This window comes from Syngnathoides biaculeatus, chromosome 13 (assembly GCF_019802595.1).
Source record: "Syngnathoides biaculeatus isolate LvHL_M chromosome 13, ASM1980259v1, whole genome shotgun sequence".
NCBI classification, from domain to species: Eukaryota; Metazoa; Chordata; class Actinopteri; order Syngnathiformes; family Syngnathidae; genus Syngnathoides; species Syngnathoides biaculeatus.
In genome coordinates, this window is record NC_084652.1 from 21,805,587 (window position 1) to 21,817,807 (window position 12,221).

A 12,221-nucleotide genomic window follows, 5' to 3' on the forward strand; every position below is an offset into this window, starting at 1 on the left:
AGAACATTGAACATTGGGATTAAACGTGGAATAAATATCTTAGATAAAGAAGGCTCTGAACCTAAAAAAAAAAAAAAAACAATGGCAAAGTCTGACAGGTTTTAATGAATTAAATAAAATATGTACAATGGGTACAGAAAGTAATCAAACTCCCTTGGATTTTTCACTTTTGATATTGCAGCCATTTGTTCAAAAACTTTAAAGGGGGGGGGACATATTTGCAGATTTATTAAAGAAGAAAAACATGACACAGCTAAAAGTATTCAGACACGTTGCTCGGTATTCAGTCGATGCATGCTGTTGAGGTAATACAGCCATGATTCTTTTTAGGAAAGATGCAACAACTTTTTCACACCTGGATTTCGCCCTCCTCTGCCATTCCACTTTGCAGATCCTCTCCAATTTTTGTCAGGTTGGATAGTCAACATTGGTGGACAGCCATTTTCAAGTCTCCCCAGAGATGGTCAATTGGGTTTAAGTCAGAACTCTGACTGGGCAATTCACGAACAGTCAGAGTTGTTCTTAACCCACTCCTTTTTTTGTAACCTGATCTGTGTCATGCCACAATTCCGTCTGAGTTCTTCAGGCAGTTCTTCACGATTCTCAATTTACTCAGACATGCATAGTGAGCTGTAACGTCTTGTTTAAACAGGTGTATGACTCTCATTATCAAGTCTAATCAGTTTAATCAAACACAGCTGGACTCCAATGAATGTGTAGAACCATCTTAAGGATGAGCAGAAGAAATGGACAGCACCCAAGTAAAATATATGTGTCACATCAAAGGGTCTTAATACTTTTGGCTGTGTGATGATATAGTTTCTCTTTTAATAATCAGCAAAAATTTCAACAATTCCATTTTTCATTCAATATGGGGTGCTGCGTATACATTAATGGGGATAAAAATACATGATTTTAACAAATGGCTGCAATATAACAAGTGAAAAATTTAAGGGGGTCTGAAAACTTTCGCTACCCACTGTACGTGGAGGGGCTAGGGTCTTAAAACCTTAAGTCTACGAATGAAGAATGAAGCTATATGTGTGCCTGCTAATTTTCATGTATCACAGAGGGACATCAAATGAGTTTCACCCTGAGTTTGCTAGATTGTAGGAATTGGTGATTAAATAATTTTCTAACAAATATTGTGTGGCTGCAGACATCTACCAAATACAGTCCTCAAACTTCTGTGATTCAATTTTGTTTAACAGGATCACTGACTAATCCTAGAACCAAACTTCCGACGGTTGACACAAAGTATTCCAACTTCATTCAGCAACACTGTAAAAACTGTACTTCTGAATGAAGAAGCAGTAGGAGGTAGTTAAAAGGGATGGACATGTTGAGGAATAAGTGATAGAAAGACCACAACTAGACAGCTGCTTCTGTTCAGCATTAAACACACTGTTAGTGGTTTGGCCTGCCCACAAGAGCGGGGCGTGTATGTGTGTGCGCACAAGACCACAAGAATGTGGCCCCATGGAGACTAGTTATGGGGGCTATAAATCTGTAGGAAGGAAGGAGCAGGCACCAGGCCAACCCACACAAGACTGGGATCATCCTGGGAGGAGCCTTGGTGACTTCATGTTGTGGGTTAAGCCTGCAGCAGACTTCACATCTTCCCGTCAAGTTAATGACCAGTACAATGAAATACAGTGAAGCATTAAGCCTCAACTACAATTAAAGGAAATATTTGATAGTGCCTACTTGGCTCCTTAGGGTCAAATATTTATCCACGATGGTCAGACGTCATTGTTGCTTGAGCTTAAAGGTCTAATTTGAAAAAAAGTAAACACAAAATATCCGTCCTCTACCTGATCCGCTAAACCTCACAAGCATTACAGGAATGCTGGAGCATTAAAAAGTAAATTCTCAGCATCATGAGCAGGAACGCTTCAAGTTACAAACTGCCTTTGCACATTCCAAGCTTAAAAAAAAATACATCCGTTATACAGACAAATATCCACCGTGATTTCATCTGACGATTACCCAGTTAAGAGAGGGATACGTACCACTTTGTTAGTGTTGGGTGTGCGTACAGCAATACGTTCATATTCTTCTATCTTTGATTGGTCAATATCTGCCTTGAGTTCCCAGGTAGAATCTTCGTAGGGTAGACTGCACCATTTCACCAAATATAAGGTCACCACCTGAAGACATGCACACAATATGGGAGAGAGGGTGCTCTGGTGAGTGTGTGTGAGAGAGCTTAAAAACATGTTTAAGATCTCAAGAGGAAATCAAAGAACCTCTCCATTTTCATCTGTGGTCTCTGAATAGTCCAGGACACGGTCTACCTCCACATAGTCTGGGTTGAAAGGCTCATCATCCATCTGGAGAGAAACCAAGCATGAGTTTGGCCTTAGAAATTGTGACGTTTTTTATGTATAGTATGTTGCTCTATCATGAATAACTAAGGGGTCCATTTACAGCACATATAACAAATAGACTTCTACAGCTTGCCACTTAATGAAAGCGGTTACTACCTTTAATGGGAAGGGGACAAACTTAAACTGGACAGTAAATGTGTATACGGGTATACAAAACTTTTGCTGTCAGTAAATTACAATTGTACTTCACAGAATCTGAATTTACACTGTATGGTTCTAGTGACAATTCAGGTATGCGTACTGGGAGATGAAAAACAAAAAAAAGCACATTGAATCGGATATATCAAGTATGTGAATGCAACATATGCTTAACTTGTTTTACAATTTGTATTAATTGTTTACTCCAATGTTGTCGCTGCCTGTTGCTGATGTTTTTACTTGTGTCCAATTTGGTTTGTTTTACATGTTTCATGAAAGTCATTTAAAATGTAGAGGCAAATAGAGAAAGTATATGGGCAATAAATTTGAAATGGGCCTCTTGGAACTGCAATGTAAATTCAGCCTGAGAAGAGTGGACTTGAGGAGGGCTGATTGATCAATAAGATTCAAAGCTTACCTCGGTGATAAAGCTGTTGAGTAGTTGCTTGGCCTTGAACCTTTTGACCTTCTGCTGAATTCTCTTGTCTTTCTCCAGTTCTTGTAACTCTGCCCATCGACAGTGGAGGTAAGAGCTGAAAAAATAGGGAAATATTTTGAAGTGTTCCTGACAAAGACAAATAACGCTTAAAATTTGTCAAACATTCTGTATAGGGGATGAACGTCTGAGGTGGATTCCAAATGCAGGCGATTGCTGGCAATCTAGTTACGAATTTTATATTGTATTAGTTATATTATTTGCTAGTTATGCCATTCTGTTTGCTGTGGTGATAACTTTAGTTTTGATGTGACACCGTGAGTGTCAACAACATCTTGAGTAATGGCTACGCTACACTGTCAGTGTGTGGGAATATGTAAGCTTCTGCTTTCAAATGTAAAATTGGAATTGTTCCACACTGCCTTGTGATCGCCATCATATGGTAGCTTACCTCGGCTCAGTGCTGGGCCCTACCCTGTTCACACTCTACATGCTCCCCCTAGTGAGTGTATTTCAACCCCTACTTCTTCTGTGGCCCTGCCAACATCCACTCTGACCACCTGCCTGGAGGATATAGAGGCGCGGAAGAAGCTCAATTTCCTTTATGCCTGCATCAAACTACAAGACAAATTTGGTCTTTCATGATTGATAACGTACACGCTAAAACACATGCTAGCATCCATGCTAACAACGTAACCAGTGAGGTCAGGTGTACGTCTTTGGTCAAGTCACACAACACTTACAGATTTTAGAACTCGTTGTGCACTTAAGGTATGCTGTCCATTTTGGAGAAAATTTAAGACTCAAGTGTGTCTTATGGTCACGAAAATATGGTACATATTGTACATAAGTATTTTAATACTGCATTCATTCTTCACAGATTTTCGTTATTTGCCGGGGGGTTTGCCGTGCGAAACCCCGTGAATAACGAGGGAACACTGTATATGACTCGAAGAGCAGTGCATTGGCAAAGCAAAATCCCACACCCACCAGTGGCGTCAACCTAGGCTAAGTGCTGGGCCCTACTCTGTTCACGCACTATGTGCTCCCCCTACTGAGTGTATTGCAACCCCTGACCAGCTGCCTGGAGGACACAGAAGTGTGGAAGAAGCTCAATTTCCTTTATGCCCGGAATACACGACAAGACAAATCTGGTCTTTCTTTATTGCCATACAGTCTTGGCATATCTCAGTAAGATAGTGGCAACACTGCACAACGTATCTTGATACCACCATATCAGTTCTTCTGCGATCACCGGGCTTTATCTTTTCAAACACTGTTGGAGAGGTACAACCAGAGAAGGTGTCACTGGTCAACGTGACACATTCGAGACCATGGTGTATTGCATTGGGGGGAAAGAAAAAAATGAAATAAGTGTGGAGAGGATGTTCATTCATTGAATGCTTGAAGTCTGTTCCTGTATTTTTAATGCAATACGGGTCTTAAGCAGGCAAAAAAACACGTTATGTAGTCACCCAAGCTAGTGCTAGCACTTACAGTTGTATGTAAACCTGCTGGCGTTCTGTCAAATCATGCTTTAAAGCTTCACTAAATATTAGTTCACATGTGTGAATAAATGATGGCAATGGTGACCTAGTATGCTTACAACGGCAAGCATGAACGCGATGTCCCGGTCACAGTACGCAATCCGAGTGGTTGAAGTCAGCCAGAAACACCCTCCAAGCCCCCAGAGGCAAGCTTTGCACAAAAGCTTATAGAGCTTTCTCCTCTGCAACTTGAAGTTACACCATCTGAGGGCCCCATAATACACAAATGGTTTAAAATGTTTTTAAAGAAAGCATTGTGCTATATGTGTTTTTAAATTTAATAACAGTTTTTGATTTGAGAACTGTAATCAACTTGATTTATCTATTAAAGAAAACCTGTCCTCTCTGGACCACTTTGAAATCTATGGATGTAAAGTGCAATACAAATAATAAATATTCTTAGTAGTTTCTTTCGGGGTCGCCACAGCGTGTCATCTCAGATGAACGCACATGTATGGTTGGCACAATTTTACACCCGATGCCCTTCCTGACGCAACCCTTCTCAGGGAGTGGAGGCCCCAGTAGTGATAGGTGAGAAAAGTAGGTCTCAATAGAAGAAGAAAAATGCCAAGGGTCACTCACAAGCCCTTGAACTTGACATAGAACTCCTCAACCAGTGCTTCTTCATCCCGTGACTCCAGCTAAAAGACAAGGGGGAAAAAATAATTACACAAGTACCACAATATTAATGAATAGGTGTAGAAGATTTTAGGAAACTGTGACAAAATTAAGAGAAGGATAATATAATTCTCCTTGACAAACAAACTGGCTCAAGTTTTGACTTTGTGTCAATTTAGTACATTACTTCAAAAACTGTTTTTATATTGCCACTAGGTTCAGAGAAGTCTTTGATTTCATAATCATCCACATAAAATCCACAAAAAAAGGTATTTTAAGTACGAGTTAAAATAAAAGATTTCCATTTGTAGTTGGTGTGTGTGAAAGAACAAAAATACTTGGAAGAAACTGCTGTTCCATTAATCATTACTGATTCAATACAAACAAGGACACACTCCACCATGCTTCTGCTCCTACTACTACTATAATGCCATGAATCATCAATCACACACACATACAGCCTGAGGAAATGCTAGCTTCGTGTCTGGCGTTGCTCTCGTGTTGTGGTTTTGGCTGTTTGCCAAGCCTAGGGTCAAATTTGAATAGTGTATGGTGGAGTGAGAGAAAGTGTATTGGCAAGACAACTGGCAAAAGGAAACTTGGTTGCTTACCATATGTGCATGTAAGTGATGGACTTTGTTTGGAATAATTTGTATCAAATAATGCTAGGTGTACACTAGGGCTGGAAGATTAATCAATAAAAATTGGCGTGGTGAGGTAATTGATTAAAACTGGAAAGCAGAACTTTGTGGGAAGAGAAAAGTTGGATTTGAGTAGACTTCACACCAATCTAACTGCCCTTATCACTGATTTTCGACAAACCACTTTATTTTTGTAATTAGATTGGCTCCCAGGGTGGCACGGTGGAGCAGCTGGTAAAGCGTTGGCCTCACAATTCGGAGGTCCCGGGTTCGATCCCGGCTCCGCCTGTGTGAAGTTTGCATTTTCTACCCTTGCCTGCGTGGGTTTTCTCCAGACATTCCGGTTTCCTCCCACATCCCCAAAACATGCAACATTAATTGGACACTAAATTGCCCCTAGATGTGATTATGAGTGTGGCTGTTTGTCTCTATGAGCCCTGTGATTGGCTGGTAACCAGCTCAGGGTGTACTCTGCCTCCTGCCCATTCACGGCTGGGATAGGCTCCAGCAGTCCCTGCGACCCTTGTGAGGATAAGCGGCAAAGAAAATGGATGGATGGATGGCTCCCTGAACATGTATGAAACTTGCGGGGTTCTGTACCTACAACAGAGTGAAGAGTGCTCCAGTCAAAAAGATAAAGCCAGCCGCCACAACAACGAGTGTTCATACTATGCATTACCGTAACATGCCTCCAACATGGTGTGGGGCCAACCTCAAAATAAAAGCCTAACATAATACAATGGCCATCAATGACATTTTAGGCTTTTATTGTGAAGGAGACGTGAACAGATAAGTTGTGATACCTTGCAGGGCAGACAACTGTGCCACTATCTTTACATACTTGTATGACTTCTTGTTTAACGTCAAATGCAGTGAATCAAAACATGTCCTGAAAATGGATGTTATGATTTTGAGTCACTAGGTCCTCACAATGATGTTCCTCACCTCCTAATTTTTAGTGGACTTGGTTCTCTAAACATGACTCACTCTTGTAATTCCAAGAGTGACTTAGGCTCCCAGTGCAGAGTGTGCTGGGTGCCGCTCCCTTGTTGATTTAGGTAACTTAATGAAGTCTTAATCATTTGTTCGCCCCCTGGTGGTTTGGCTGACTAGGTTGAGAAAGTTCTACAGAGGCAACAGTGCCTGCACCTTAAATATCAAAAATCTCTACAGGTCACGATTATTTGTGGCAGCCAAATTTGTGATCACAATGAAAATGATTAATTGTGGAGCCTCAACTCACAGAGCCGATAAGATGGATAGACATGCCTGCACATCCCGAATAGAAAAAAACAAAAAAACTGTCACTGCTTAGCAAGTGATAAAATGGTGGCTGATCTGCATGTGTGTATCATTGTTTAGACCAGTTACGGAGTGGCTTACATAGAGAATACTATACTTCAGCCAGTATTTTCTGTATAATGCATGCATCAGGCGGTACAGACTACTAACAGTTCTGAGGATCCTTGTTCAAATCCGGCCACGCCAGTGCAGATTTTGGTTTTCCCGTGCCTGCAGGGTATTTTTCTGGTTACTCCAATTTCCTCCCACATCCCAAAAACATGCATATGCATGGTAGGTTATTTGAAGCCTAAATTGCTTGTAGATGTGAAGGTCCGTTTGTTTATGTGCCCTGCGATTGGCCGGTGACCAGTTTGGGGTGTACCCTCACCTGGAGTTAGCTGGAATAGGCTCCAACACGCGAACGACCACAGTGAGGACAAGCAGTACAGAAAATGGGTGGATGTATGCATCATGAATGGATGTATGTGGTGGCGTGTGCATGTGTCTAACTGACCTGTTTCTTGGTAGTACGCACACCCATGATCTTCTCCACAACAGGCCCATCAGCTTCAGCTACGTCCTACAACCCAAAAATAATACTTGGTTTCTTAATGAAGCCTGGTACATTTTACATACAATTTAGAGGCAGATGAGTCTGACAAAGTTAGATAGCATTCAATATTAAATTATTGCAGTTGGCCACAAATTTGTTAGAGACCCAGCTACACCCAGACCTGTAGCTGGGTTGATGACGACGGGGACTTTGGTGCTGGTGAATCGTTTCCACTGTCATCATCTTCTGAGATTCGGAACTCCAGGTCTTCTGTATACCGCTTCCTTTTCACTTGACGGCTGGAACGTCGCTTCTGATGTGCAGAAGAGGAGAGGTGTGAGGCGTTTGCTTACTAATGTTGTTAGCTATCTTAACCCCTTGAATTTCAGAAGATCTAGTCAGCAATTGTGATGTGAACATGAGTATACTGTACAACCTGGGGTACATACATCTTAAATCAGAAAGGAACAGAGTCAGAGCTTCTCATTTACCCGACACAACAAACAAGATACTTGTTTTTAACTATTCATAATCCTGTTACATAAAGCCCAGTATGTATTGAACTAAAAGTATTGAAGTGAGAGAAACTTCTCCATTCCAAAGGCAAAGAGGGAATTTGAACTGTTTATAAACCAACTTCTATTTAAATGCTTTTTGAATTAGTGTTTGCATTTTCACGCATACAACAGGGCAAGTTTGAAAAGGGATGAAATACAGGCACATGTGAATTTCACACTAAGGACTATTAAACAAGGTTTGTCTGATTTGTCCTGTATGAACACTACTCTAAATCTTATCAAAGCGTTGTGTACCTGCACACCATCTTCATCCTCCTCTTCCATAGGTGAGTGAGGCGGGGACTTCACCTCCATATCTTCACTGAAAGATGACTGTCGCTTCTTCTTCCCATCCTTCTTGGCAACAATGGCGCCATCTTCAGACTCTGCCTTCTTACTGCTAGAGCGATAGTGGGGGTGGGGGTCATAGAAAAAAACATTACACATTTCTTGGGAAAAATTGTAAACAAGACAAATTACTGTTGATCTTTTGTCAGTCTATGGCCCTTAACACAAAAGACCTGTATGCGCGTGTGTGTGTGTGTGTATGTGTCTCCCAGCGCAGTCACTATGTTTGATTTACCCATTTAGAAATCATTAGTGTGCCTTAGGCTCTGGAACATAGGGGGTTAATATGATGAAAGACTGTAAAGGGGTGGAGGGAGAAAGATGGAGAGATGCAAGCAGAGAGGAAGCACACAAGGGTCCAGAAAAAGCAAAAGGGAGGGGTGAGGTTGAGAGGCTCCCATGCTTCCTCTAATCTCTGGCATGGAAAGAAAGAGGAGCTGGTAGTGTGTGTCGTGTACACAGACTCTATAGGAAGTCCAGAGGACACTTGTGTACCATGTATATTAGCACTTCCACGTCCAGCACTACACACATTAAAAAAAGAGGGATCATTCCTGAGGAAAAAAAAAAAAAAAAAATTAAGATAAGCCAAAAGCTAATTTGCCTAGGTGCACGTTTTTAACTTTTCCTAAAGATGATTAGGTAGGGCAAAACAAACCTGACATTTTGTCACTGACAAGTATATTGCTATCATTATATAAGTTGGTCATGTAATCAACTAAATGGTGCCATTCGGTTGAAGAAATAAGGCATCCTTCAATTGTGAAATGAAAACACTCACTTTTCACTCATGAGGTGAACTACATCTAAAATAGTTACTTTTAACTGATGTTAAGGGACGTAAAATCTATGAAAAAAAAAAACATGTAATTGCATCATTTTTGGCCCAAGTTGAGCTCAGAGGTACAGCTACAGTCAAAAGCAGAACTCGATGCTGAGAGACCTTTGTCCACTGAACTTCATCTTCTATTTGCCTAGCCACTTATCCTCACAAAGGTCACGGGAGTGCTGGAGCCTAAATCAGTTAACTTTGAGCGAAAGGCAGACTACACCCTGAACAGGTTGCCAGTCAGTCACAGGGTACATACCAACAGCATCACTGAGCGGGAATCGATACCACATTGCCCGCACCAAAGTCAGGCATGTGTACAACTACATGACCAGTGGGTCTATCTGAATTTCATCATCCAATAAACAATTTAAATGACATTCTGTATCTCCCACCCTGCCCTTCTGCATCACAGCATGGATTTGCAAGTCTCTCTCCTGCTCTGTGCCACTCCAATAGTCCCTCCTGCTCGCTCACTCCCTTGCTGTCCCTGGGGCCCTTCTCCTTTCATCCTCACGCCAAGAGCAATAACCATCTCCGTGGTAACGGCTGGTCATGTGACCTGCACCTGTTCCTCTGGCTGGTCGCCACACGCTGGAGCCATCTGGCCAAACACCACATGCGAGCGCACAAACACACACATGCAAACACTTCTCTACTTGGCTACTTTGCTTCCCTCCTTCATTGTCTTCCTTCCCAACTTCTTCATTCAGTCAATCAGACTGCACAGTTTACCTCCACACAATCCATCTCATGCTAAATTGTGTTTTGCTCCCACTTAGATGAACAAAGTGTATCCCACCAGGCATCCTACAGTACAGTGTGCCCTTGCCCAATTATCAGTTCACTGTTCCCAGGCCCGCATATTCAAGGATATTGTTCCCCAAGTTTTTTTTTTTTTTTAATTTACCGTATTTTCTTATTTGCAAATGTTGTACGACCTGTCCAAGAAAGTACACCTAAACACACTGGTTACACTGTTAGCATGCGTGCCAGCAAGAGTTTTAGCGTGTATATCAGCTACCATATGATGACGTTCACAAGGCAGTGAGGAACAATTGCATTTCACATCTGTAAGTAGGTTTCATTGCACTACACAGCAAACAGTAGCATAACTAGCAAATACAGAAAAAACAACTGACTCACAAAACGACACTAAACATGCACTTTTAAATGCTATTTACCTCCTTCCAACATGCTCTACGGCACTAAGAGTAATGTAAGCTTCTTCACTATTCACGAACGTTTCTTGCAATGAAAAATTCAGGTTACAAAAAGCCTCCTTGGAAAAATGTCTAGTTACGAAAGAAAATTCAGGATTTGCAGCCCCCAAATTCCACCGAATGTAAACATCCCGTATCTTGGTTTTAAAGGGGCGCGATAGACCCACTCTCCTATTGCTATTGAGTGTACGTCTTTATTCAACTTTCTTCACCATGGGCCTCAAAAAACTTTAATGGAATTAAGTTAATTTCTCTTTCTCTCACAAAAAGTGAGAATTGGATGATTTTTCCCCCCCATTGTATTTAACTGATTGAATTCCTGATTTTGTGAGTTTTGAGCTGGATGGCCAAATTATGTAAAAATAAACATACTTGAAATTTTAAAAATTGTGGGCCCTGAATCTATAACCTATGAACATTATGAATGAAACTATGGAAGTAAACAATTTGTTTAACCCAAATTCAGTTAAGTTGGTTTTCCTATAAGAAAGTTTAACTACATATCTAGAGAAAAGGGAAAACACGCACAGTCAATGTTCAACAAGTAGACTGTTGACTGACTTCATCCCAATTTTTATTTTGGCCTACTGTGAATTTGAGTTTGACACCCAGGCAGCAATGTCTTGCAATTTACTAAATCCAAAGAAAATATTTGCATTGGTTGTTTGGATACATGATAAAACAATAGATAAAAACAGATTTACATCACACTAAAACTGCAACTCATCAGGTATGCAAGGTCATACACTGTAGATAGATGCTGGCCAGTGAGTTTTGAAGATCAATAATGTCAGGAGTTGGAACAGCAAGTCATCGTGTCAAGATCAAGTTCCAGGTAAAACTTTATAAATCACTGCAATGACACCATCAAACAATGGTGGTTGGGGGTCTGTACTTCTGTTAAAAGTAATAATGTCACATTCATTAACTCAAACGAGGTCTAAATACAGCTTCCACCCCACCACTATATCTCAACCACATGTATACCCATGGTCTTACAGCATTCACAAATATTACCCATCTAAAGAGTTCAGTGTAGTTTTTCTTTTAAATGAGGGAAGAGGAATGAGGGACAGACTGGAATTGCAGTAAAATGTGGGACTGGAAAGAAACTTTCAGGAAAAAAAAAAAAATTAATGGGCACCTGATTTAATAAGCCATACTACTGACCTAAATACTGTACTTTCAATCCCTGGCAAAGGAAAATGAGAACAATAGTGACAGCACACCATCAGTGTAAAAAGTGTGCTATTTGCATTCAAGCACATATGCACACCAAAGCATACAAACACAAAAATGGACACACACGGCAAGGTGCCAGAATGTATGTCTGGGTTAGGTACTGTAAACAAATTTGCCACCCTCTACAGACATTCACGGACGCATGCACCCACACAAGGAAGGGCGTGGCAGCTAAGAGCTGTTATTTATAGATGTACTGTACTTCCTGAGACAAGTAGAGGCGGTGCAAGAGAACAGGACAAAGATAAGGTCAATGGAGAAAATTGAGCTGACTTGGCGAAGTAAACCACCTTATTCTCTTAGTTGGCAACAGTATAGTGTAAGCACACACTTGAATCTTCTAGGGTAATATTAATGGGTTTATTAGTCAGAATTATGATATTGAGTCATATCTATTACAACGAAACACTCTACA

At 40.9% G+C, this 12,221-nt stretch overlaps 1 protein-coding gene across 3 annotated transcripts in view; it reads right to left on the reverse strand.

The window, feature by feature from the left end:
* The window catches only part of chd7 (chromodomain helicase DNA binding protein 7), a 131,418-nt gene that overhangs the window by 41,113 nt on the left and 78,084 nt on the right, over positions 1-12,221 (reverse strand). For 2 of the 3 annotated variants that reach the window (XM_061839884.1, XM_061839885.1), the window contains exons 5-11: positions 8,420-8,564; positions 7,789-7,920; positions 7,569-7,634; positions 5,094-5,152; positions 2,947-3,061; positions 2,250-2,333; positions 2,013-2,150 (exon numbers count right to left, since the gene is read on the reverse strand). In XM_061839884.1, coding sequence (XP_061695868.1) covers positions 2,013-2,150; positions 2,250-2,333; positions 2,947-3,061; positions 5,094-5,152; positions 7,569-7,634; positions 7,789-7,920; positions 8,420-8,564 — 739 coding nt within the window. The remainder of the gene's footprint in view (positions 1-2,012; positions 2,151-2,249; positions 2,334-2,946; positions 3,062-5,093; positions 5,153-7,568; positions 7,635-7,788; positions 7,921-8,419; positions 8,565-12,221) is intronic. The other variant, XM_061839886.1, reaches the window with a different exon arrangement.